At 37.0% G+C, this 27,537-nt stretch overlaps 3 protein-coding genes, 1 long non-coding RNA gene and 1 pseudogene across 6 annotated transcripts in view; 2 read left to right on the plus strand and 3 right to left on the minus strand.

The window, feature by feature from the left end:
* The window catches only part of LOC309620542 (mitogen-activated protein kinase 6 pseudogene), a 58,545-nt pseudogene extending 51,368 nt beyond the window's left edge, over positions 1 to 7,177 (minus strand). Inside the window, exon 1 of the transcript XR_014249901.1 lies at positions 1 to 7,177. This exon is cut by the window's left edge and continues 16,029 nt beyond it. The product of XR_014249901.1 is annotated as a mitogen-activated protein kinase 6 pseudogene (transcript).
* The window catches only part of HTR2C (5-hydroxytryptamine receptor 2C), a 144,574-nt gene extending 121,067 nt beyond the window's left edge, over positions 1 to 23,507 (plus strand). Inside the window, exon 4 of the mRNA XM_082377653.1 lies at positions 7,098 to 23,507. Within this exon, the coding sequence (XP_082233779.1) occupies positions 7,098 to 7,921 (824 nt within the window). The 3' untranslated portion in view covers positions 7,922 to 23,507. The remainder of the gene's footprint in view (positions 1 to 7,097) is intronic.
* The window catches only part of LUZP4 (leucine zipper protein 4), a 389,928-nt gene that overhangs the window by 28,922 nt on the left and 333,469 nt on the right, over positions 1 to 27,537 (plus strand). The gene's annotated exons all lie outside the window — the stretch shown is intronic.
* The window catches only part of IL13RA2 (interleukin 13 receptor subunit alpha 2), a 139,456-nt gene continuing 119,221 nt past the window's right edge, over positions 7,303 to 27,537 (minus strand). Inside the window, exon 9 of the transcript XR_014239577.1 lies at positions 7,303 to 7,344. The gene's annotated coding sequence lies outside the window, so the exon portion shown is untranslated. The remainder of the gene's footprint in view (positions 7,345 to 27,537) is intronic.
* LOC309620815 overlaps positions 20,454 to 27,537 on the minus strand; it is a 333,501-nt gene continuing 326,417 nt past the window's right edge. For both annotated transcript variants that reach the window (XR_014239662.1, XR_014239663.1), the window contains one exon: positions 20,454 to 27,520. This is a non-coding gene — a long non-coding RNA (uncharacterized lncRNA). The remainder of the gene's footprint in view (positions 27,521 to 27,537) is intronic.

Consider the following 27,537-nt stretch of genomic DNA (forward strand, 5'->3'; position numbering starts at 1 on the left):
CACTTCCCTCAAAGTCGTTTAAGGTCTTTTCCTTACTCGATATCCTTCATTTATGCATGCCTAGGTTCCTACTCTTCCCAAAGCTAAAAACTCCTTGAGTTCAAAGTTGACTCTCAACCTGATTCTGACTTCTTTAAAATTCCCACTGCATCAACACAATACTGATTTATCTGCCAAAGTATGCAAAATGTTTCTCCAACTCTCAGTCACACTTTGTCACCTGAGAACTAAGGCAGCACTGCTTGTGTTTGTTTTGTCTTCTATGTTCTTCTCTGAAAATAGTTCCTTCATCTTCTGCTGTCAATTCCCGTTGTCAAGGGACTCACTTATTACTCCGTGAGGCAAGGGACCACTCCCATCAGCCTGACATTGTGTCATCCTCCTAGGTGTCCTTGAAAAAATTCCTCTCCATGAAAAACTCATGAAAATAGATACCTAGGAGATAGACCTGCAGTTCAGTAAAAAATTCCCTTGATCTATGTTTTCAATTTGATGTTGGTCAATCTGCTCCAGGAAATGTACTTTATAATCTCTCTTTCCTCTATCTAATTACCATTTATTATTCATCTTTTGGCAATCTGTTCCCTGTCTTCACTACTCCACTATAATTGTTCTCTCTATAATCACCAGTGACCTCCTCATTTTCAAAGACAGAGGAAATGTTTCAAATTCTAGACCCTTCTGTGACATTGGATGCTGTTGAGGATGCCTTGTTCAGAACACTCCCTCTTTTTGCCTGTTATGACATAATTTTTCGTTCACAGTGAACTATTACCATGCTGCTGATAGCCATTTTGCAAATTTTGCTACTGGTAATTTTGATCTTACCAGAAGATGTCAAAAGAAGTTTATCAGACCAGGCTCACACATATGCTGACAATGTAACACTATGTAATGACTACTGTCTGGCCAACACTGATTGTAAGATACTATCAATTGTAAGATGCATCACACATTAGAAGATGTTAAAATCTAAAAGAAATGTACATCTAAGAATCATTGGCATATGGTATTATTATCTGATTGAAGAGAATTGATCTGTGTTGCTTGAATTCAAGGCTTCAAGAAATAAAGTGAACATCTTTATACATTCTCTGAACTTACTTGCCTTATCTGAAGTAAAATAACTGCACCAAGTTATTTTATGGCTTTTATGAGGCTAGAATAAAATAATGCATATAAAGTATATACTGCAGATACAGTACCAAAGTTAGTAAGCACTCAATAAATGATAGTTAGTAGTCGTGGTAGTCATAGTAACACATATTTTCAATAAAAACTTGAACTATAACTATTACTGAATTCAGTGTTCCTAAAATGTTAAGACTCCACATGTTTATTGAAAGTATTTTTTTCTCTCTGAGTTTAAGTAACCTTAATGAATACTAATCACTTTTACAGGGTTTTCTGAGAACTAAGTGAGATAATGCATGCAAAATATTTGACTGTTTATTGGTTGAAGTAGTACCTGATATTTTCAGCCGAATGTGGATTATAACTTATCTTTGTTGTTTCTAAAATTCTAAAGATGATATAGATTTATTGAAGTTAATTTCAGAAAGACTTAGTAATTCTAGTTAATAATTCCTTCTTTTTATGTTTTTTGTCTGGATTAAATAATATATGAAAGTATATAATAATTATAAAACACATGACTCAGTGTGTGACAAATAAAAAGCACTCAGTAAAAAGTAGTTATTATTATTGCAATTGTTGTTATTTATACCTGGTATTTTCTTTCTTTTTTTTTTTAATGTTTTTATTGGAGTATAATTGCTTTACAATGGTGTGTTAGTTTCTGCTTTATAACAAAGTGAATCAGTTATACATATATCCCCATATCTCTTCCCTCTTGCGTCTCCCTCCCTCCCACCCTCCCTATCCCACCCTTCTATCTGGTCCCAAAGCACCGAGCTGATCTCCCTGTGGTATGCAACTGCTTCCCACTAGCTATCTATTTTACTTTTGGTAGTGTATATATGTCCATATATACACTACCACTCTCTCACTTTGTCCCAGCTTACCCTTCCCCCTCCCAGTGTCCTCAAGTCCATTCTCTAGTAGGTCTGCGTCTTTATTCCTGTCTTGCCCCTAGGTTCTTCATGACCTTTTTTTTTTTTTTTTTTAGATTCCATATATATGTGTTAGCATATGGTATTTGTTTTTCTCTTTCTGACTTAGTTGACTCTGTATGACAGACTCTAGGTCCATCCACCTCACTACAAATAACTCAATTTCATTTCTTTTTATAGCTGAGTAATATTCCATTGTATATATGTGCCACATCTTCTTTATCCTTTTGAATTATGGTTTTCTCAGGGTATATGCCCAGTAGTGGGATTGCTGGGTGGTATGGTAGTTCTATTTTTAGTTTTTAAAGGAACCTCCATACTGTTCTCCATAGTGGCTGTATCAATTTACATTCCCACCAACAGTGTATGAGGGCTCCCTTTTCTCCACATCCTCTCCAGCATTTATTGTTTGTAGATTTTTTGATGATGGCCATTCTGACCGGTGTGAGATGATATCGCATTGTAGTTTTGATTTGCATTTCTCTAATGATTAATGATGTTGAGCATTCTTTCATGTGTTTGTTGGCAATCTGTATATCTTCTTTGGAGTTCATTTTCACTTTTTCTCCTTGGACAAATCAAAGGTTTAAAAACATCAAATACTGCTCCATTATACTTGCTAAATTAATTTAACTTTTCTGAAGTTAACTTCACCAAATAACATGCGCCTTTCATAATTTTTACGACAATGAGTGAGATGATGCATGTAAAATATTTAGTTGCTATTATTGATGTTGTTTATGTTTACCCTGACTTAACATCACCTGAATTTCTACTAGCTGACAAATTTAAAATACTGAGAAAGACTTTATAAATTTGCTGAATTTAACTCTCCAGGGCTTATGTAACTTCATCCATTAATATAGAACAGCAGCTCTCAAACTCTTTGGTGTCAGGACCTATTTATACTTTTCAAAATAATTGAAGACCTCAAAGAGCTTTTGTTTGTGTGGATTATACCTATTGATATTTATTATAATATAAATTAAAACTGAGAAATGTTCAACATATTTATGAATCATTTCATTTTAAATAACAGTAATGAATCCATTTAATGTTAACATAAATATTTTTTATAAAAATAGACTATATTTCCCAAAAATAATTGAGAGAAGGCCGACATTGTTTTACAGTTTTAAAATCTCTTTAATATTTAGTTTTGGGGAAATATAGTTGGATACTCATTTATGTATCTGCTTTCAACCTGTTTTACGTTATTTGGGTTGAAGTTTATAAAGAAAATGCAGTTTTAAAGATAAATAGCTGGAAAAGGGAAACATAGCAAACTCTCTAAAAGAGTATCAGAGGCCCCCCAGGGTCCTTGAACCACACTTTGAAAACTGCTGACATATACTTTTAATTTTTTTTTAAGTATTGATTAAGATAATCTGTACAATAGATACTGTTATTAATGCTGCTTTAGTTGCTATTATTTATATATCATTTCCAGATACTGACAAAAGAACTTGAGTTTCTTGTTTTGTTGACTGCATTCACAGTTTCTAAAACAACAAAAACAAATAAAACTAGTGATGATATAGATTTGGTAAAATGGTTAAGCTCCTTCACCAAATAATATCTGTATTTTAGGAGTTTTAACTAAATTGAGATAATACATTTTATATCTTTAACGTCAGTAATATGCATGGCTCAATGCCTGGCATACAAGATAGACTCAATAAAAGGCAGCTTTAGAATCACTCTTTGTTCAATGTACATAAAATTATACAAATAGACGCCAGGGATAAAATTGGCCTCACATACCCAATAACACCTTTAGCTCATCTGGGATCACTCTGCTACCCTCTCTTGTTGTCTCTCAACAGGCTTACTTTTAGGCCCAAGAACCCTTTAGGAAAGTGAATAAATCTTTTAACAGAAACAAGCTAATACCAGTTCAGAGCTGGGCTCTGAGTAATGCTGACTTCCACTGATCTTCTGATCAGAGTGTGAGGCCTTCCCTAGAAACTTCAGATATCTAGAAATACCTAAAATATTGTGCAGCATTTCCTTGGGAATTGAATCTCCACTCCAGCACTTGTTTCCTGAGTGTAGATATGTCTACCCTTGTCAGGATTCCTCCAGAATGAATGCAAACGCCCCAGATCAAGTTTCTAGCCTCAGGCTCTGGTTCCCACATTATTGGAGGGCAGGGGAGGGGGGCAGTTTGGAAGGGGAGCCATTCCACTATACCCCTCCTCTGGTCTTGCTATAAGATCCTGAGAAAGTATAACATAGCTTTCTACCAACATTTTGTCAGAAAATCACCTTCTTCTCTATATTTATATGAAAATGTTGAGCGTTTCCACTCAGGAGGCCAAGACTTTTGCTCTAGAAGTAATCACTTCCAAAGTTAGCAGTGGTAGTAAATCTTAGAGACTTTTATGATCTGAGATCTAACAGCCATTTCTTTCTCTGTTTCAGAAAGGACTTCTATGTCTTCTTTTAATTTCTTCAATTTTTTAAATATTAAACTTTTGTTACAGACACTTTCAAAGATTGTAAAGTTAGATAGAATTATATAATAAAGACCCATGTACTCATTACCCAGCTCCAAGATTTATCAGTTTATGGACTGCCTTCTTTCATTCATACATCCATCCACTTCTCCTTCCCATATTATTTTGAAATAAACCTCAGAATCATAATACTTTATCCTTAAATACTTCAGTATCTATATCTAAAAATATAAGATTTTTTTCTACATAACCACAATATCAATATCACTTTTAAAAATTAATAAACAAAAATTATTTAATATCATCAAAAGGCCAAACATTGTTCAAACTTTCCACCTGTGTCATGAATATTTTTTAAAATTTATTTGCATCAAGATCCCAAGAATGTCCACATATTATAATTGCTTGATGGGTCTTTTAAGTCTCTCTTAATCTTAGGTTCTCTCTCTAATTTTTTCTCTTATAAATGATTTGTGTTTAAGTAACCCGTCCCTCTTTTCTTAATCTCATATTAGGTTCCTTAACTCCAGAAAACTTCCTGCAGCCTAATCCTCACTAAAACATTTCATGAAGGATAAGCCAATACTGACTTTTTTCAGGCAAGCTGGATCTACACTCTTTCTAGATATTCCCTCATATTTATAACTTTTGGAATAAAGATCCTAACAGTACAAACTGACCACATTCTTCCCTGTCATTTTATAACTCTTAAGAAATGTAATCTGCGTGGTTCATCAAACTAGGTGAATATTACCTTCTGATAATTGCCACTCTTCCCATCCAGAGTTCAAAGGTCTTTTCACCGGATCCTGCACTGTATTACCTGAGGACACTTTCTGTTTGCAGTGTCTCCTAGTTTTCACAGCCGTTTTTACTTTCTTGAATGGCATGCCCAGGTTCAGGGCTGCAGGCATGTACCAATACCCCAAGAAGTCTTGTCACATCTATCACTGGTTCTCATACCATCACTTGGCCTCTTTCTCTAGAAAAAACAAACAAACAAACAAAAAACGGTCATTTAAGAAATTCAGGGTCTGAGTTAAAAGGCTTAAAGATCACTTTCCAAAGACTCTTTCTTCCTCATGTCTTCCTAGAAATTAATTACCAATCAACATCCTCAGCGAGCTCTTAGCAAAGAAACATTTACCATTTATTTCCTTCTTGATCATCCAGCCAAACACTCTATACCTACCAAAGTGTGTTAAGACAACCTGTAGGGGAGTTCCCTGGTGGCCTAGCAGTTGGGATTCTGGGTTCAATCCCTGGTCGGGAAACTGAGATCCCACAAGCCACGCTGTGTGGCAAAAAAAAAGAAAGACAATCTATAGGGACTTTCAGTTTCAGATTTGTCACTGTTCCCTGTGTGTTCCTAAAGCCAGCAATGTTCTTTGAGAGTGCGCTTCTATCACCTCTCACAGTTCATAGTGCAGATATCCACCAGCTCAGGATTCCTCATAATAATCTCTGATAGAATCCTAAAAATGCAATCTGAATTTTCCCAGGCTTCAAGTTCCTGTGGACACAAGAAAGAATAAATTAACATTAAAATTTGAATTTCACTTGCAAGTTATCCCTACTTATTGATGTAGGACCTCTTCGAGATCTACCATAATGATTTCTAAAAATTTCTAGGTTTCTTACTTATGCTGAGGCATAAGATCACCTTCTGCTCCCACCTCCTTGTTGATATTTTCTGCCTGTGAGCTTCTTTATTAATGGAAGTGCTTACCAATTTACTACCTCTCAGTATTCTTAAAAAACAAAAGAGTTCAAAACTCCACACAGAAATGGGAGGACTGTATCTTTCCCAACTCAGCATTTCTATCTGTCTCTTGACCCTGCTTAAGCACAGAGTCTCAGGAAAATGCTTACTAAAAAGACAGTCCTTTCAGTTTCTGCATAGATTATGTCCACATTGTGGTCAGATCTAATTCCTGTTTGGGGGCCATACTATCCTCTCCATCTCCAGTAACTCCAGAGCTCCTAGGCCCTGTCTCCCAAGGACACACACACAGAAGTTCCTCTTCTTGACCACTTTCCTCAGGAAAAGATGTCCTCAGCTAAAAGCTCAGCCAACCCTGATATGCTATAATTACTCTTGTAGGTGGCATACACATCATTTTTATTGCATTTGGAAGATGCTTAAAAATGAACAGTTGAATTTATTGACGTCATTGAGTATAGATGCAAAGTTATTCACTCATTCAACAAATATTTATTGAGTGCCTTCTATGAGCCAGGACAGTTCTAGGAATTGGAGATAAAACAAAAAAGACACGAACCACTCTTATGCACAACCATACCTATAATTATCTCAATAATGATAATTCCACATCATCTACGGGAAATTTGGCGAGAAGGCATTCCTAACTTGAAAAAAGCTGTCATTTTCTGATATCATACTGCTACTCTTTCATGTGACTACCCATTTATGCTGTGAATAGCCTTCAACAGATAGATCTAAATTTTCTTCAGTGAAATGCAATTAAATGCATCTCACTGTACAAATCTGTGCGACCCTTCAGTATGTTGTAACGATGTCCTACCTTCTTTTCTGTTCTTGTAGGTGTATCAGTTCCTATCCCAGTGATTGGACTGAGGGATGAAGACAAGGTGTTCATCAACAACACCACTTGCGTGCTGAATGACCCAAATTTCGTTCTTATTGGGTCCTTCGTAGCTTTCTTCATACCGCTGACGATCATGGTGATTACATACTGTCTAACTATCCACGTCCTTCGCCGACAAGCTCTGATGTTACTGCACGGCCACACGGAGGAACCGCCCGGAATAAGCCTGGATTTCCTGAAGTGCTGCAAGAGGAATACTGATGAAGAGAACTCTGCAAACCCTAACCAAAATTTGAACCCACGCCGAAGGAAGAAGAAGGAAAGACGGCCAAGGGGCACCATGCAAGCTATCAACAATGAACGGAAAGCCTCAAAAGTCCTTGGCATTGTTTTCTTTGTGTTTCTGATCATGTGGTGCCCGTTTTTTATTACTAATATCCTGTCGGTTCTTTGTGGGAAGGCTTGTAATCAAAAGCTAATGGAAAAACTTCTGAATGTCTTTGTTTGGATTGGCTACGTTTGTTCAGGAATTAATCCTCTGGTGTACACTCTTTTCAACAAAGTTTACCGAAGGGCTTTCTCCAACTATTTGCGCTGCAATTATAAGGCAGATAAAAAGCCTCCGATCAGACAAATCCCGAGAGTTGCTGCCACTGCTTTGTCTGGGAGGGAGCTTAATGTTAACATTTACCGGCACACCAATGAACCAGTGATTAAGAAAGCTGATGACCAGGAGGCCGGTATAGAGATGCAAATCGAGAATTTGGAGCTACCAGTTAATCCCTCCAATGTGGTTAGTGAAAGGATTAGTAGTGTGTGAGAAAGAGTGGTGCAGTCTTTTCCTACAGTAAAGCTACAAATGTAGGAAATTGTTCTATAATTCTTCTGTCGGTCATACCTAATGTAAATATTGCTGTCTGAAAAAGTTGTTTTTATATATAGCTTTGCAATCCTGTACTTTACAATCATGCTTACAATAGTGAGATTTAGGGTTCTATATTTACTGTTTATAATAGATTGAGAATAACTTACTTTGATTGTTTGATGCAAACATGTTGATTTTTTTCCCCCTTCCTTCCTTCCTCCCCCCTTCCCTCCCTCTCTTTCTTTCTTTCTTTCTTTCCCTCTTCTCTCTCTCTCTCTCTTTTTCTTTTTCACATAAGGAAGTGTTGATCTTCATCTCAGGTGGCATTTGCAGGAGACCAGAATGATGCACAGGACAGTGGTTACATTTCAACCACGCCAAAATTGAACAAATTCAGTGAAATCTTTTTTCCTGGTTAACAGTAAATATACACTTTAAATTCTTGCTCAGCTCATCTACACACATAAACACAGTAAGATAGGTTCTGCCTTCTGATAATCTATCATAACTATTAGTGAGTCAAAGGCAGAACTTAGCCTTGTTGTCACACATAGGGGAAATTTTGACATTGTCAGAATGTTCTGTTGATATTTTACTGCAATGTCTGTCACCAAACACAGTGGTATTTTAACATAGCAGCTGGTTAACCAGGACTACAGAAGTGGAAGGATGATACGAGATATATACACCAATAATAGCTTTTCACTTCTTACAGACAATGTTCAAATTCTGATTATAATGACAAGCAAACTGGAATTAGTGTCTTCATTCTGGTCCTTAGTAAATACCTAATTCCATGATTAAACTGGGAAACAAAATCCCAGAGTTATTTCCCAATCCAGGGTTCATCATCAATTGGGTTTTGATCTCAGGATCCTGGAAATTTGTGTGCTACACACAAAATGAAATTAGCATTTTGAGCCCTATTAAATTAGTATATTAATTATGGTACCTCTATCTATAGGACCTAATTTAGCAGTCCATTTTTGAGTAAAACTTGTGTTGGAAGCATAGATGATCAAAAGCTTGGAAGTTTTGCTTGATTAAGGACTACAGAACTGGGCCCTTAGAATGTGGAAAAAAAAGTAATTAAAAAGAAGCTTTTACTGAACTTCGGGAAAAACAGAAATACAGAGTTTCCATTTGGATTTTAAACAAAATGTATCTCATTTACAGATCCTTCCAAACTCTCTAGTGCAGGCAAAGGCTGCAGCTAATTTGTAAAAGTGGCAAGCTCTTCATTGTACTGCAATTATGTACCAGAAGTTTCGATCTTTGTTAAAATATAGTGTTGTGTTACAATAAGTGTTGGCCATTGTTTCATTCTTGGGCCTGCTGCTCTCTAAGAGTTCAGTACCATTTTACTAGTTTGTTAACCGTGAAAGGTTTTCAAGCATTGCTAAAGTCAGACCATTAAGTCTATGCTGTGTGCAGAGTGTACAAGGGTTTCCAGTAACTGTATTTCCATGTGTGTCCATGTCACACAACTGTGGATCAATTTCTGAAGAGTTCATAATGCTATTTCTTATGCCTGACAGTTACTTACACACCTTAGAGTATCTTGAAATTGGTGAAGGCAGAATCTGAATTTCTAAAACCCCTGGCGTGTGTCCTCAACACACAGCATAGATAAATCCAACAGTCTGCCACAAGGGTGGTGGGAGAGCCAACGGACGTATTTGTGGAAACTCATACAGTCCCTGCGTGATTTGCAACACTGCCAAATGCCGGTCAATTGCTCGAGCATGCCCAATTATGACATGAGAGTAAAGTCTACCTGCCTGTTGGCTCCATTGAACTGCATATTAAAACAGTTATATGAAACTGAATGAGATCTAATTCTTACTGAAACGAAAATGTCTGAAGAAACACACCATGCACTGAGCATGAGTTCTGCACATACAGGTGGTGTCCCGCATGTATGCCGTGTATGATGCATAAATCCATCAATTCGTATTAATGTAAAGGCAGAGTAGGCGATATAAGAAGGGCTGAAGCAAATCCTTCAGCAGTCTTTACAAAGACCACGCAATCAGATCTGAAGTATTGTGAGTATTAGAGAAAATTGGAAACATCTGATTTCTTTCCTGAACTATCAGGGCAAGCTCATAGCACATGTTTTACAAAGAAATAAAATATAAACCACAGATTTTCAAAAGCACTAGCAATAAGTTGAATGATAAGAGCTTACAGCACATTTGTTAATAATTCTTATGCCATCAAGTAGTAGTACTTAATAGTACCCAACACAGTAATTATTCTCAAATTGTGTGCTATTCATAAGTTCTGTGCAGTTCGGTATGAAACAAGCACACTCATTTGGATATAAAGCTTACAGTTCAATGTTAAACCTACAACTTTTATAAATGTTTTAAAGTCCATGTGATAAGTGTAAACGTGGTGAATTTACTGTCAAACAGATCATTTTGATGTCCTATTATATATGTATATCTGTTTAAGACACGTGCAACAGACTGCCTTATATTATTTCCTGTAAGTCTTCTTTCATCAAGTGGTACTTTTTGTGAGTGGTTGCAAAGTGTTGTCTTATTCCTGGTTCCTGTATGTTATCCATTCCAGGTTTTTGTGATACTTCCTATTAATTTATTAAATTTATTAAATGTTGCCTAATATGTCACGTGTCTTTTTTTCCCCCTGCATCTTTTGAGGGAAAAATACACCACTTCATTTCTTGGAAAATTAAATTGTAACCTGTTAAATAAGTTCATAAAGACAAATACAACCAGAAAATATTACTCTTCTCTATGTACTCAAAAACTATGACACCTGAGGAAAGACAAGAGGTGTAAACAACAAGCTCAATATTAATAACAACATCACTGATGCCTGGTAAGCAGAATAACTGCACTCTCAAATTATCCTACTTTCCTTAACCTGAGCAGGGCCCTGGGGTGGCTCATATGCTCTCCTTGCTATAGGTATCATTGCTATCTTATTCCCATCAAACTCTAAGCTCCCCAAGAACAGAAAGGACCATGTTTATCTTATTGATGGTTTTATCCCCAGTTGATAGCGGCCACTCTATGTTCAACAGACATATACTGAGCGTCAGTATTTGTGAGCATTGTATTATCTGTTCCTGTTGCCAAAAGGAGCCTTACAACTCCCCACTATTCAGTCATGTGGTGTGACTTGATCACCTTAACTGACCCCTATCCCAAATGGCTTTGGATACCTGTGCAATCATCAGGGTCACCATACTAAGCTGCTCTGTTCCTCCATACCTGGAGCCATGGGTGACAAAATACATTGGCCTTTTCTTTCAACATTTGTACCTTCCTGACGCTGAGTGAGCCCACTGGCATGAGTTCAGTTCCCTGAGAAGAAAGCAGGAATACCTCATTCCTTTGCAACCATGACTAGGTTGAGTCCTAGGAATGGGTCAAAGGATAAAGGTTGAACTGCCACTTTGAAACAGCATCACTGCTGCCCATGGCTAGAAATATCTTGTACCACTGAAGCTAGGGACTACTCTTCCCCAACAGCGAGGCAATAGAGAGAGCCTGAAATTTCTGATGGCACAGACCTGGAGTTGTTACTACCAATGAAAGGGAAGGAGGGGCAGAGGAAGACTGGAGTGCCACATCCCATTGTACTGGAAGGTCTTCGTGGTCTGAGGAAAGAAAGATGCTTCTTGCCATCAGGCAGCAGTACATTTCTGCTTACAGCAGAAACACAGTTTCCACACAGTTAATCAGCTCCCCCTTAAGTCAATGCAATTTCCATGGTTGAGGCCCATTTCTCCTTGTATATTCCCCTAGACATATATTAACATATCACCCAGAAAGCTGAATATATTAGAAAGAGGTATTTTTATAGGCAATGCCAACAGGAATAGGTGACAGCATAGTGGCTCTCAAATATTATGTGACCCATAGTACACTTTTAAACATAAATAGCTCTAAGATGGGTCCTCTGGGATATAAATTCTGAGATGGAAATAAGTGTGCAGGATGTTTATTAGGAAGTGATCTTGGGACCCATCTGCATGGGGAAAGGGAAGAAAGGATGACTGGGCAGAGGGAAAAGTTGGGCTGTGATGTAGATACAATAAGGACTTATTCCCCCTGCATCTTTGGTAGGGAAAATATACCACTTCACCTCATTTTCTTTGAAAGTTAAATTGAATTCTATAAAATAAGTTCACCAAGACATACTTAACCAAAAAGTATCACCTTTCCTGACTAATTCTGCATGTACTCAAAGAATATAACACCAGGGGAAAGACAATTGAGAGGTGTGGACAACAAAAACAATATCACACTTAGATGACTCTCATGGGAAGCTTCAGAGTTGTCCCAAGTTGAAGCAGGGGGCCAATCCTCTATACCACCACTGTCCCCAAGAGAGATGTATAACTTTATGCCAGGTCATTCTCTTCAACAGAGGCAACTCCCCAAGAGGGCTTATACCTGAAAGTTGTCAAGTCCACAATCTCCCATCACCTGGGGAATAAACCCTTCAGCCCTGAAGGTAGGATCTGGTCAGGGTAGCATAGCATCTATAACAAATAGTACATTTATTGAGTAGAAAAGATTCACCACCTAATTCAAAAAGATTCACCACCTAGTTCAGCACCTATACAAATAACATGAAAGAACCTGGCTGCCTGTCACTTAAGCCAAAATCAAGGCAAATGGAGGTGAAAAGAAATACATGTTTTTATATGAGATTTCTTTTCATGCTAAAGGTGTTCTCAATCAACAGCTTACTAGGATTCTTAGATTTCTGAACCCATCTGGATAGCTCAGGCTAAGCTGCAGTAAAAAACAATCCCAAAGTCTCAGTGGCTTAACAAAACAAACACTCATTTTGCGCTCACACTCTATGTCCAATGTGGGTTGCCAGGAAACCTCTTCTCATCATAGTTACTCTGGGAAAAAGTGGTGATAAAGGCTTCATCCTTCACACTTGCTTCCATGTAGCAGAGGGACAGAAATTTAGTGAACCTATTTCTTAAACCAAAGCTAACTCTACCGTTTACTTTCCATTTAATCCTAACTCTATCCATACCCTCACGTCTTACCTATAACATTATTTCTGTTCTTAACTTTATCCTTAAAGCTATCTCTATGTGTGTCCTGTCCTGCTCTTAACTTTAGAATTAAAAATCTCCACTTTGCTATAATGGAAACTGAGGTCAGCGAGGTAAAGGGTCTTCCCCTAAATCACACTGCTGGAAAGAGCAGAGGCTGAACTATCTGGTTTCTAAGCCTGTGTTGTTCCCAATATACCATATGACTCCTCTTTACTGTCCCATAGGCAAAACTGGCTTCCCCAGGGCAGAAAGCACAACCCATATTAAAGTGTATCTTTCCAAGTATTACCACTTCAAAATGGGGTAAAGAAGTAGATGAGTGCAAGTGAGGAATAGCCTTTTTAAAATTCATTCACTCCTGCCATTAAAATTAATAAGGATGGCCATGTATAGTCCACTGTGAATCCCTATTATGAGAGAGTTTTACCCTGAATAGGTTGGAAAAGGGGACAAGGATTGAACAAACAACGACTAACATGAGATTCATAGTGACAAAGACAACTCTCTCAGAAGTGACTTGCTTATGCTTAAGATGAAAGGGATGCTTGAAACACAATAAAATAATTTTGATGATGAAGATAATGTTGCCAATGACATTCTAACATGAAAGAAAATACAATTACTATTTCAACAGGGGACTCATTCTAAGACTAGTGTCTTAGTCCATTCAGGCTGCTATAACAAAATACCACACACTTGGTGGCCTGTAAACAATAGAAATTTATTTCTCACAGTTCTGGACACTGGGAATTCCAAGATCATGGTGTCAGCATGGTTATATTCTGGTGAAGGCCCTCTCCTAGTTTGCAGACTGCCTGTGTCCTGCCATGTCTTCACATGGTGGAAGGGGTGAGGGAGCTTTCTGAAGCCTCTTTTATAAGGGCATGAATCCCATTCATGAGGGCCCCACCCTCATGCCTAAGCATCTTCCAAAGACCCACCTCCAAATACCATCATGTTGAGCATTAGAACTTCAACATATGAATGGGGAGGGGGGACACAAATATTCAGGCCATAGCAATTAGTTTAATTTTACTAGGCAAAAAGGCTAAAACTTTATTTCAATGTTTAATTCAGAAATTACCCATATGCTTTTTATGGAAAAATCTAGCTTAGCTCTTCCCAGCTGAAATAATCTTTCTGTGTAAGACAGTCTAACAGAGACAGTCAACAAAAAGGCTCAAAGGGAAAATAAAACAGGAGAGACATTCAATTCCAAAACCTACTAGGGTATGTTTTTAACAGAACTGGCAATAACTTACATGAAAGCTGCTCCTGGATGCTAATATAATTTAATATCCCCACTGCATGATTCTAAGGAGAATTTTGCAGGCCTTTGAGCATCAAGGGTATGGGTTCTCAGTAAACCACTGAAGTGTGGAGCTACTCTAGTTTCAAGTGTCTCCAGACCCCATCATTAAGTACTTTTCCTCTACTGTTCACTCCTTTCCTCTTTCGTATCTGTATAATTCTTTTCAGTTTTACAAATATTTTATTTTTTAACAATAAATACAATTAATATTACAAGAAACAATACATGATAAGATTTTATTTGCATTATTTTTTAACACAGTTCTATTGAGGTACAATCTACAAGTCTGGGACTGGTAGTAGGAGTAGAGATTTACTGCAAATAGGCATGAAGGAAGTTTTGGGGGTGATGGAAATGTCCTAAGACTTGATTGTGGGGATGGTAGCACAATTCTATCAATCTACTAAAAATTATTGAATTATACACTAAGTGTCTGTATTCTTTTGAATGGATGCTCTGTGAAAAATGCATTCAAGCAGGTAATGAATTCAAAGATACCACCACAGTTAGTTTGGCAACCTCTGGACAAACCATAGCCCACATTACCACTGGAGCTTCATGACAGCCTGGATCTCTTACCTAGGTGGAAACTAAGGACTTTGGTGATTCTATTGGTTTCTTCAGAACACTTTGACCTTTTACACTGCTGCTGTGCTATAGCTTACTGGGCCTTTAGAATAATCTAAACCACCCAGATGCCTCCTGATCCTGATGCCCCAATTCAGATGGTACCTCAGGAATATGTCGTCTTTAAAAATTAGAGTGTGGGAATTCCCTGGCGGTCCAGTGGTTAAGACTCTGCGCTTCCAATGCAGAGGGCGTGGGTTCCATCCCTGGTTGGGGAACTAAGATCCCACATGCCCCGTGACGTGGCCAAATTAAAAAATAAAAAAATTAGAGTGGGAGCCAAGTGCCCTGAAAGTACCTTTACTAAAAGCAGCTGAGAAGCACATACATTAACCTATACACCTTCTCAGTCACTCCTCCTGGTCTTCTGAAATGATACCATAGACCAGAGGCTGTTTCAAAGAGATAGTGTCTTAAGGGAAAGATACTGGTCCTTTATTTTATTGTAGGAACCACCCTTCGGTTCAATTTTGGAAACTCTTGGTTCATTTCTCTGTTACGAGTCAATCAATAGATCTTCTGCCCTCCAAATGTACACTATTTTCCCTTAAGTGATTAAAGAAGAATAGAAAATAGCATATTACATATTACTTACTACTTCAAGTCACTGTAAAGCCAGTAAGTAAACACATAATCCTTTACTTTGTTAGTGGTCGGCAGTTTAGAGAAAGCTAATAACGCAATGAAACTAGTAGCAACAAAACCAGAGAGAAGTTTAACAGAGAGAACCAGCGAAAGAAAGGGCCAAAAGGGCCTTGTTAACAGTATACTCACTGCTGGAGGTCTAGAAAGCTGTGCACACATGCTAGGCTGCGCCCACTCAGGAGGGACTAGAGCGGACATTTTAGACATGGGACAGATCTGAAAGCCTTCCCCAAGCCACACACAGATTTATCTGCAAAGGATGGAAGTTTTACTGCCTCACAGGAATCAAGAACCAATTATGACAAATCACTAGCAGAACACTAAGCAGTGCTAACTTTAAGGATGACTTCTAGGAAGCCAGACTTTAAAAATAAACACAAGGAGGGGCTTCCCCTGGTGGCACAGTGGTTAAGAATCCGCCTGCCAATGCAGGAGACACAGGTTCAAGCCCTGGTCCAGGAAAATCCCACATGCCACGGAGCAACTGAGCCCATGCACCACAACTACTGAGCTTGGGCTCTAGAGCCCATGAGCCACAACTACGGAGCCCACGCACCACAACTACTGAAGCCTGCGCACCTAGAGCCCGTGCTCCATAACAAGAGAAGCCACTGCAATGAGAAGCCCACACACCGCAACGAAGAGTAGCCCCAGCTCGCCACAACTAGAGAAAGCCCGCACACAGCGACAAGCGACGAAGGCCCAACGCAGCCAAAAATAAATAAATAAATAATAAATGTATATATATAAAAATAAAATAAACTCAAGGAGAAAAATAGAGTTGCACCATCAGAGACCTGCACTGTGTGGGAAATAGATTTTGCAGAATTAGTCTAGACAGGTCATTGAGAAACAAACAAAAATAAAAAACCAAGCCCTAGTGGGTAATCAGAATCCAGACTTGCTACAGTATATGATCTAAAGTATCTAGTTATCCATTTAAAAAATTAGACAAGCAAAGAGACAAAATAGTGTGACACATGTTCAGGAAAAGTGGCAGGCGATAGAATTTGATTCTGATGGGGTCCAGGAGTTAAACTCAGTAGAAAAAGACTTCAAAGCTGCTATTAAACCATAAATAAGAAAGAATGACAACAACATCTCACTAAAGAGAGAATATCAATAAAGAGGTAGAAATTATCAATAAGAACCAAATAGAAATTCTATAGTTGTAAAAACTACAGTAATTGAAATGAACCTTTGCTAAGGGCAGTTTGGCAGGTCCTCAAAAGATTAAACATAGAATTACCATATGATCCAACAATTCTACCCATAGGTACATACTCAAGAGAATTGAAAACATACGTCTACACAAAAACTTGTACATAGCAACATTATTCATAATAGCCAAAAGGTGGAAACAACCCAGATGTCCATCAACTGATGAATGAATAAATTGTGGTAGATTCAGAAAATGGAATATTATTTGGCTATTTAAAAAATGTAGTTCTGATAGCTGCTACAAATGAATAAAGCTTGCAAACATTATGTGGAGTGAAAGAAGTCAGTATTTTCATTTCACATATTTCATAAATATGATTATGTTTATATGAAATGTCCAGAATATTGACAATTCACCTACAGAATGTGTATTAATGATTGTCTAGGGCTAAGGATAGGAACATGGATTAACTGTAAATGGGCAGCAGAAATCTTATTGGGTCAAATGAAACATTCTAAAATTAAGTTGTACACTTAAAACAGGTGAATGAGGAAATTCCCTGGAGGTCCAGTGGTTAGGACTCAGCTTTTTCACTGCCAGAGCCCCAGTTTGATCCCTGCTCGGGGAGCTAAGATCCTGCAAGCTGCGCAGTGCAGCCAAAAAAGAAAAAAAACAAAACAAAACAGGTGAATAATGAATTTTATGGTATATAATGAAAATTCAAAAGAACTGTTTATATATATATTTATGTTACATATATACATACATACATATACATATATACACGTGTGTGTGTGTTGTTGTGAGCCTATAAAAGTTGTGATTCAGCCATGTCAAAGAAATCAGAGACAAAGAAATAATATAGTTAGTTTCTTACATTATTATCATCTTTCTCATTGTTGATTAACAGTATTTCATAAAATGAGTTTGGAAGCTTTCTTCCTGATCCATACCTCTAAAATAGTATGAATTTGAGTAAAAAAGTTTGATCTTTTCTTGAAGCTTAGAAAGACTCCACCTGTAAAACCTGGGTCCTGGGGCTACAAAATCTTGCCCTGGGGATTTTCTTTGGGGTTAGAGGGAAATCTCATTGACAACTTTCTCAATTTCTTCCATACTAATTTATCTCTTCTTATTCTCTATCTCTTCTCCAAGGAATTTTGATTTCAAATCACTAATTTCATCTTACTTTCAAATATATTTTCAGAGATATGATAAAGTATTATCTAATTCTTTTAGGTTTTTATCAGTGATTATGTCCACATTCTTAGTTCTAATTAAGTGCATTTATGCTTTCTAAATAACTTTCTTGATTATTTTAGGCAACTTGCTACTTCCATATTTGACAAATTGTAGTTCTTTGATATATTACATTTCACCAGCTCTTTTTCAGTATTTACATGAATTGGTTTAATTTCCTAGTAGTCATTTTAATTTTATTAAAAAGACCTTTGGAATTTATATTTCCTTACCAACACGAGTGTAAAAATATTTATTCCCTTCTCACATGTAACATGAGACATGGATAATGGTTTTAGACCCTCATTTGTATTTTCCTTCTACCTAGTTTTTGTTAATAATCTCAGCAACTAATATTCACATTACTGATTTATTTTGTACATTATTTAGATTCTATATTGAAGAGTTTTTGCCGTTAATATTGATTTCATAACCTTTATACATCATCCATTAATTTCAAAGCTTACTGGTTTCAGTGACCAATGCCATGGCTCTGATAACTTGTCTCTATTTCTTAAACTCTTGATTTATTTCCATTTTCAGTTTTCTAAAACTATTTAAACAATATTTTTCCAGGAAGAGTAATTATTAGTATACTTTCTGAGTTTTTGCAAATCTGAGACTATCTCTTTATTACCCTTGCACATAAATGATAGCTTAGTTGGGCATAGAATTCGTAGGTAAAAATATTCTCCCCTCAAACCTACATATCTGCTACCCAAATTTTCTGACAGGTTATTTTCTTAATGCTTGTAGAATTTTACTTCATTCTTAAAATTCAATATTGTATACATGTAGATCTCTTTTCCTTAATTTTTTCTAGTACTTGGTAGGTTTTTTGAGTTTGAAAAGACTTTATATAGCTATAGGAAAATTTTTTCTATTATTTCTTATTGTTTGTTCTGAGCCATGTACTCTGTTTTATGCTTCTAGGATCCTATGATATACATTTTAGATTTTTTTTATCATTTTTTTCATGTCTCATCCTTTTATTCATGATAGTCATTTATACATCCCTTTTTTCCAAGTGCTAGCATAATTTCTTAAACTGAATTTTTTTTTTTTTTTTTGTCTTTGTTGGGTCTTCATTGCTGCACGCAGGCTTTCTCTAGTTGTGGTGAGCGGGGGCTACTTTTCATTGCAGTGCATGGGCTTCTCATCGCGGTGGGTTCTCTTGTTGTGGAGCATGGGCTCTAGGCGCGTGGGCTTCAGTAGTTGCAGGATGCAGGCCCTAGAGCATGCAGGCCTCAGTAGTTGCAGCTCGCGGGCTCTAGAGCCCAGGCTCAGTAGTTGTGGCACACGGGCTTAGTTGCTCCACGGCATGTGGGATCTTCCCAGACCAGGGATCAAACCCATGTCCCCTGCATTGGCAGGCAGATTCTTAACCACTGCGCCACCAAGGAAGTCCCTTAAACTGAACTTTGATTTACTGATTTCATGTTCTAAAATACCCAACATTTTATTAACTGAGCATATATTTTAATTTTTTTATCTGAATATAATTATTTCTGATCTCAAATTCTTTCCTTTTTATGGATGCAATATCCTCTTGAGCACTTTAACTGTGGTACTATCTTGGTTAGAATTGTTATTGTTTTTAGGGAATTCCCTGGCAGTCCAATGGTTAGGACTCTGCACTTCCACTGCAGGGGGCACGGGTTCAATCCGTGGTCAGGGAACTAAGATCCTGCATGCTATGTGGCCAAAAAAAATTAAAAATTGTTATTGTTTTTGTTAGTGCACTAGTTACAAAGTTGCATATGTTTTGAATCACCTGCTTCAACCTTATTTTCCAATAAACCTTGCTATTTTTAGTGAAAGATTGCATGATATGAGATTTATTTTTCTAGAATGCATTATAACAAAATGTATATTCTGTAATTTATTTTAACTGGTTTATCTGGGTTAGCCCTAAATTACCTGGGACATCACCCCGGGCCACGGAGTTGCATGACTCTGGCAGTGTAAGTGTATAGCACCTCGCAAAATCTGCCCAGCCATATATGATGGCCATGGCACTACACTTCTTTAATCGTCATGCTTGTTCTCATTAGGAATCCACTGTAACTAAGGATCTCATTTTAGTTATTATGCATTCCCTTAGTTGAGTATCTTGTCAAAATCTGGACTGCCTCTTTCTCTATGTTCCCCTCCATCTAATTCATTGACTATTTATAAATTGAATGAGATAAAAATCTCAAAACACCAAGAAACAGAGAAATATCAAACTGTTTTTATACAACTCCCTTATTTTTTTGCCTAATATAATATTAATGGTCAGATATTACTTTCAATGCTTTTCAGATCTCTGTTAGTGAGTTTTCTTCTTTCCTTCCTTCCTTTCCTTTCCTTCTTTCTTTCTTTCTTTTCTTTCTTCCTTTCTTTCTTTCTTTCTTTCCCTTCCTTCCTTCCTTCCTTCCTTCCTCCCTCCCTCCCTCCCTCCCTCCCTTTCTTTCTTTCTTTCTTTCTTTCTTTCTTTCTTTCTTTCTTTCTTTCTTTCTTTCTTTCTTTCTTTCTTTCTTTTTTCAGAAGTCACAGTAGTGTTTTATGTGCTCCAAATGGAAGGAATGGACAAAGAGAAAGCCAAGCCCAAAGTCAAGCTTCATAGTCACATACTGTAATTGCTTAGAAAGGGAAAAGTGTCTGGATCTCAGCTTTTATTTATAAACTTTCCTGAGTAGTATTAATTCACAATAATGACATTCAACTTTTACATTTAAATTTCATCTCCATTCAAGGCACTGAAAGACAGATTTCTTTTTCCTATTCTATAATAGAAACATTAAAAAGTTGTATGCATATATGCTTTCTAGACAATGAGATACATAAGAATTTTGTAGATTAATATATGTGCCCATTTCCAGCCCTTGTTTACAACCTGTATAAATCATCTCTTGGGATGGAATGGACAGAGACTTCTAGTATTATGCTCTAGGAACATTAGTGACAGTGCATCAATCCCTTCTCTTTCCAAGAAGAATGACTTACATGGCCAATTTCCCAAAACCCGTTAGCCTGCAAGCAGGATTATCTAAGGGTCTTCTGAAAGATTAAGTGAAGGACATGGCCAACTCCTCATTGTGCTGATGCTAGTAGGTTTGCTATCTACTCTTCCAACCCATTAGCTCCTATTGTTCTTTTCCCGGGAATAACCTCCTTTGGAGATTTTTTTCTTTGCATACTTTGGATATCAAAGTAATGGCAATACTCCTATATTTTGATCATGTCTTTTATTATCTTTTAGAAATTTGAGCTTGTTGCTGGCAACCTTCCCTACTTCTAGCACTGATCCAGAGTTTACTGAAATTATTATATTCTTTTAATTACAAGAACTAGGGCAGAAGGAGTGTTAAATATGTGGGATATAATGGCCATCTTGAATAAGAAGTCCAAAGAAGTTTTTATTAAAACTGTAAAGTCAGCAAGAAATAAACTACAGAAATAAAAATCATTAAATTATTAAAATTATAAATTATTAAATACCAGAGTTTGCAAATGAATTATATCCCAAATATATTTATGCCAATCAATACCACTGGGAAAAAACTCACCACAAAACATCATATATTTTGTCATATTTTGTATTATAATAAATAAATAATTAGAGCAGTTACAGGAAATATAATTATATCTTCTTAGATAAGCACAATAAATATAACCCATTTGGAGTAATATTATAAAAATGAAATAAACAAAAGAGATAAGCACAAGACTGTACAGTCATAAATTTTGAACCCAAATGATAACTTTGTATTCATTTTTTTATGTTGCTCAAATTTTTATCAATCTTATTATGCAAAGTTGCCAATTCAAAATAGTATTACTAAAATATACTTGACATGAGAAACAGCATAGGTTTCTATTCCCTTTATTGACTGAACTGTTGGAATTCCTGATAGAGTTTGTCTGAATTATCTTCAGACTACTTTAAGGCTTTCATTGGTAAGTAGGAGTTGATTACAATAAACTCTGTAATTGTCCCAACATCTTCCATATGAGACCATAGGAAAATTGATAGAAACAAGTAACAATTCAAATTTAATATTATAAGCACTTTTTTTAACATAATCAAATCCACCTTGTAACAGCCCTAAAGCAGTGTATGGGATTTGTATGCTGACAATTAAGTTCTCACAAATATTGCAGTTTCATGTTCTATGAAGTAATACAGTTTCATACTTGACAAGAGTTTACATAATTTACCTGACTTCATATACAACAGTGAGACTGCATTTAAACAGTGCTTTTGGCACAGCTTGCCTGATCACCCTTGGTTCCACTAAAATAGACAGATCTGCTGTTGAGAAGTCTAAGTGCCCTGAGGGGCCTGTGGGGCTTGTAGGGGTCTCTTCAGGTGTGAGTTGCCTTACAACCTCTCTATCTCTGCCTACCAATTTCCTCTTATGAACTACTTCCTGGTATTTGATGCAAAGTGGTTATTTTCTACTTACCATGACACATCTGAATGCAATCAACTTTAAAAAAAACTTCACATTTGGCCTACAATCAATAATCATTCATTTATTTATTATTTTATTCAACTAATATTTGTCAAACAGCTACTACTTGTCAGGCATTTCTTTAGGTACTGGGGATGAAGTGTGAACAAAACAGCCCCCAAAAATCTCTGTACTCATACAGCTTACATTCCATTCAGGGGAGACATATTTTTAGCTAAGTTATAAGTAGGTTATATGATGTAAAGTGTGAGCAGTATGAAAAAACCTAGAGTCTATCATACAGAGTGAAGTAAGTCAGAAAGAGAAAAACAAATACCGTATGCTAACACATATGTATGGAAGCTAAAAAGAAAAATGGTTCTGAAGAACCTAGGGGCAGGACAGGAATAAAGATGCAGACATAGAGAATGGACTTGAGGACACGGGGAGGGGGAAGGGAAAGCTGGGATGAAGTGAGAGAGTGTCATGGACATATATACACTACCAAATGTAAAATAGATAGCTAGTGGGAAGCAGCTGCATAGCACAGGGAGATCAGCTCAGTGCTCTGTGACCACCTAGAGGGGTGGGAGGGAGATGCAAGAGGGAGGGGATATGGGGGTATATGTATACATATAGCTGATTCACTTTGTTATACAGCAGAAACTAACACAACATTGTAAAGCAATTATACTCCAATGTAGATGTTAAATAAAAAATTAAAAAAAAACCAGACTATCTTATCATTCAAAACATTCTACTGCATGGGGCTTCCCTGGTGGCACAGTGGTTAAGAATCTGCCTGCCAATGCAGGGGACACGGGTTCGAGCCCTGGTCTGGAAAGATCCCACATGCCGCGGAGCAACTAAGCCTGTGAGCCACAACTACTGAGCCTGCGCGTCTGGAGCCTGTGCTCCGCAACAAGAGAGGCTGCGATAGTGAGAGGCCCGCGCACCGCGATGAAGAGTGGCCCCCGCTAGCCGCAACTGGAGAAAGCCCTCGCACAGAAACGAAGACCCAACACAGCCAAAAATAAATAAATAAATAAATAAATAAATAAATTTCTATTAAAAAAAACACATTCTACTGCAAAATATACTACAAAATTATTGACATACAAAGAGGTTATCAAATATATGCAGCCAAAAATACACACTAAAAAAGTTGGTAGTGTTCAGGATATGCTACCCCAAAATATGTTAGCTTGACATATTACATTTGTGCTAAAGAAATCTTCTCTAGAAAGCTGCCTGCTCCTCCATAAAACTATTCTCCTGTTATGATTTCTAAGAATTCTAAACATACATAAATGAACTGCAGACATACCTCAGAAATGCTGCAGGTTCAGTTCCAGATCATGGTAATAAAGCAAATATCACAATAAAGCAAGTCACACAAATGTTTTCGTTTCCTAGTGCACATAAAAGTTATGTTTACACTATACTGTAGTCAATTAAGTGTGCAACAGAATTGTGTCTAAAAAAATGTAAAGAACTCCCTGGCATTCCAGTTGTTAAGACTCTGCCCTTCCACTGCAGGGGGTGCCAGTTCGATCTCTGGTCGGGGAACAAAGATCCCACATGCCACGTGGCATGGCCAAAATAAATAAATAAAATTTTTTAAATGTACATATTTAACTTAAAATACTTTATTGCTAAAAATGCTAGCCATCAACCCATATGCTCAACCTTTTGAATATGTCTTAACATGTCTCTTAATCTGTCATCTGTTTTTATCCATTTTATTTTCCCCTTTTTACTTCAGTTTATGTATTTTCTATTAACCTAGCTCCTATTTAACCATTTCTGGAATCGATGTCCAATCTGCTGTTAAACTCATCCATTGAGTTATTAATTTCAGGTATTGTATTTATCAGTTTCAGAATGCCTATTTAATTATTTTTATAGATTCCAATTCTAAGATGAAATAATCCAGTCATTTATTTGTTTATTTTCTCTATTAAACTCAACATTCTAGTCATAGTTATTTTAAAGTATTTTCTATTAACTTCAGTATCTTGATCACCTGTGAGGGTGCTTGACATCTTTTTTTTTTCTTTCTTGACATCTGTCACATCATCTTGCGTCTTTATATGTGTCATAATTTTTATTGTTTACCCAACATTATTAATTAAAGAACCATAGAAACTCCAAATAAGGCTATCTTCTACCACAGGTGGCCTACATTTTGTCTATTAAGCTAATAGTATATGATGTGGGGGGAAGGGATGGTCATGACAATCTAATCAGGGATTGAGTTGATTTTTACTGGATTTAAATTTTCATAAGGTTGTTTACCTCTACATCACCAGTGATTTTATGGCATTGTCCCTCCACTGTTTTCAGCTGAAACCTTGGTAGAGCTTTGTCTCCTTGGCCTGGAAGATTATTAAAGATTCAATTCTGCCCTTTAGAAATTTTCAGCTTCAAAATTTGGTAAACGTCTTGAGCAGGAAATAGCAATGTTTTTTGGAGGCCTTTCAAATTTCCAGTTTTGTCATTGTAGCCTCGCATGAATGCCAAAATCTCTGCAGATCTTTGCCCCCAACAGTGGCCTTCTAAACGAGGTCCAACCTACATTTGTAAACTCTAGGTGAGTCCAGCATTAATAAATGCCCCCAGGTTAAAAGGGACCATACAGCCTCAGTGTGAACTCATCACTCCTTTTAGAGCTTTCATTTCTTTTCTGTTTTGATTTTGCAGGCCCTTCCTCCTGGCTAGTCTCTTTTTCCTAAATACTCTGAGACCACGGGACATTTTACTTTGCCCTTCTGAAGCTTTTAGCTTGGCTATTTACCTTCCTACATAGGATCATAATAAAGCCTCTGTATTTGAGGCCTCTCTAATTTCCAGTTTTGCCACACCAGAGCCATGTAATAAATAAAAGCTCTGCTGGTTTCTCTTTCTCCAGACGTGGCCCTTCCTTTATGCCCAGAAACAGCAAATGCCCACAGTGGAAAAATAGTGACCAATAATCTGCTCAGTTTTTCAATCTCCGAATTTTAGTCAATTTAGTGATTGTTGCTTCCATAGTTTTCTGATGCCTTTAAAATATGATTTTGTAAAATATCCAAATTTTTTTAGTCATGGTCAGTGGAAGAATTAACCTGCCATACTTATTATGTAATACCTAGAAGTAAAAGGACCTTTGTTGCTTTTCAAAGAGTGATTATGAAAATAAAATTTGCTCTGGGTAAAAATTCTTATTGTACATATATTCAGTAAAGGAAAAGACTCCCTCTAACTAGCTCCATACTCCATAATCCTGTATTTTAGAGGTAAACATTATCACAGTTGTCTTGTTTGTCCTTTCAAAAATCTTCCAGACATATACATACATATGTATATCAGTACTGTGTGTCTCTTACTTATAAAAGGTATTATTCTGCATTTGAGAGTTTCTCACTCAACTTTATATTCCTAAAGGTTTTTAACTCAACTATGAAATGTTTTGCACTCAAAATCAGGAGATGCAAAACTACTTCATTCAGTTGCAGAAAAATGCTAAAATGTATTTAAACAGACTCTTTCTGATGTAAATTTAGAGTGTTTTCAGTGTCTTGATAATACAATTCTGCAGTAGGCGGTCTTTTATATATGCTGTGAATATATGAGGTAGTAGAGATGGAGGACTCACTAGACAAAAATGAAATCTCTGAATCATAGAGTGTATGTATTTTATGTGTTGACAGGTATTATTTGTCCTCTAAAGAGATTTTACCAATTTCTTTTTCCTCCAATTTCTTCTTGAAGGGGACTAGGATTTGTCACCCCAAAATATGCCACTTTGGCATGAGGATTATTTTGAGATGAAGAAAAGACAGATTAAAACCCAGCAGATTCAGGAAAAGCTCTTCACCTCCCCCTCAACTGCCTAAATTTACATTGGAAAGGGGCCTGTACGAGGAAGAGAGCTATTACCAGTGTTAAAAAACAAAATTCAACCAAGTTAATTTGAAGATCTAATTGGCTTTACTAAGTGATTCATAAATCAGGCAGTATCTCACCTAGGAAGTAGAAAGGCCCTCTGAGGAGTTGTACAAAATGGAAGGTTTTTATAGGCAGAAAGGAGGTGGTGCAGGGAAGTTAAGAGTGGATTATTTCAGGCAAAGTTACCTTCTGTTAGGGGAAGGCAGGGGGTCTTAAGCAGATTAGCTCACTAGTGATGGCCAGGAAATTCCAGACTGATTAGCTTAAAATTCCACTCCTGAAAGGGGCTGAAACTACAATTAAGTCTTGGTTTGCTCTTCTGGGAGCAAATGACTCCACCTTGGGCCTGTTGTTTCTTTTTTTTAACACCAGAGATACCTTTTTACCTATGAAACTTATCTGCATAACAGGGCAAACTTTGTTTTCTAAACATCTCCTCTAAGGTGGCTTTTTTCCTCTTTGCATCCCCAGACCCCTACTCCTTTCCTTAACTCAGGATGTTATATAAGCTTCAGTTACCTGGTTGCCATTTGTGTGTTCATATCTTTATGGGGCTTCTGTATGTATGTAATTTTGTTTGTTTTTCTCCTGTTACTCTGTCTTATATCAATTTCATTATTATACCAGCTAAAGAACCTAGAAGGGAAGAAGGGGAAATGTTTCCACTCCTACATTGTGATGGGATTCAGGAGATGCTACCACAATTATAGCACCTTGGGATATTGAATATTTTAAGCTGAAGGAGTTTGAGAAAACAGTTGTCAACTACAAATTGGCACTTGCCATTGGCACTTGCCATCGACCTCTACAAGGATTAAATCATGTGCTGCTGCAGATGCTGATTTTCAACACCCCATGAAAGGAGTTCAGCGGGGAGAGCAGAAATGAGGCACTCTGTGCTCTGGGAAAAACTGGCAGAACAGGTCTTCAGATAGTTAGATATTTTCAGGAGCCGACTTTATGAGCCCAATTCTTGTATCTCCTCATATCCAGAAAAACACTAAAATCCTTCCTGGTGATGTCTGTTCCCCTTGACTAGCAGTAACTTTCACGAGACTAGCAGAAACCTTCTGCCAAAAATATGTGCTCGATTGCATGTACTCCCCTTTCACCAAAATCACATATATACTGACCTTCCCCCCTGCCTCTTAGGAGCAG

This window comes from Balaenoptera borealis (genome assembly GCF_965194805.1).
Source record: "Balaenoptera borealis genome assembly, chromosome: X".
NCBI classification, from domain to species: domain Eukaryota; kingdom Metazoa; phylum Chordata; class Mammalia; order Artiodactyla; family Balaenopteridae; genus Balaenoptera; species Balaenoptera borealis.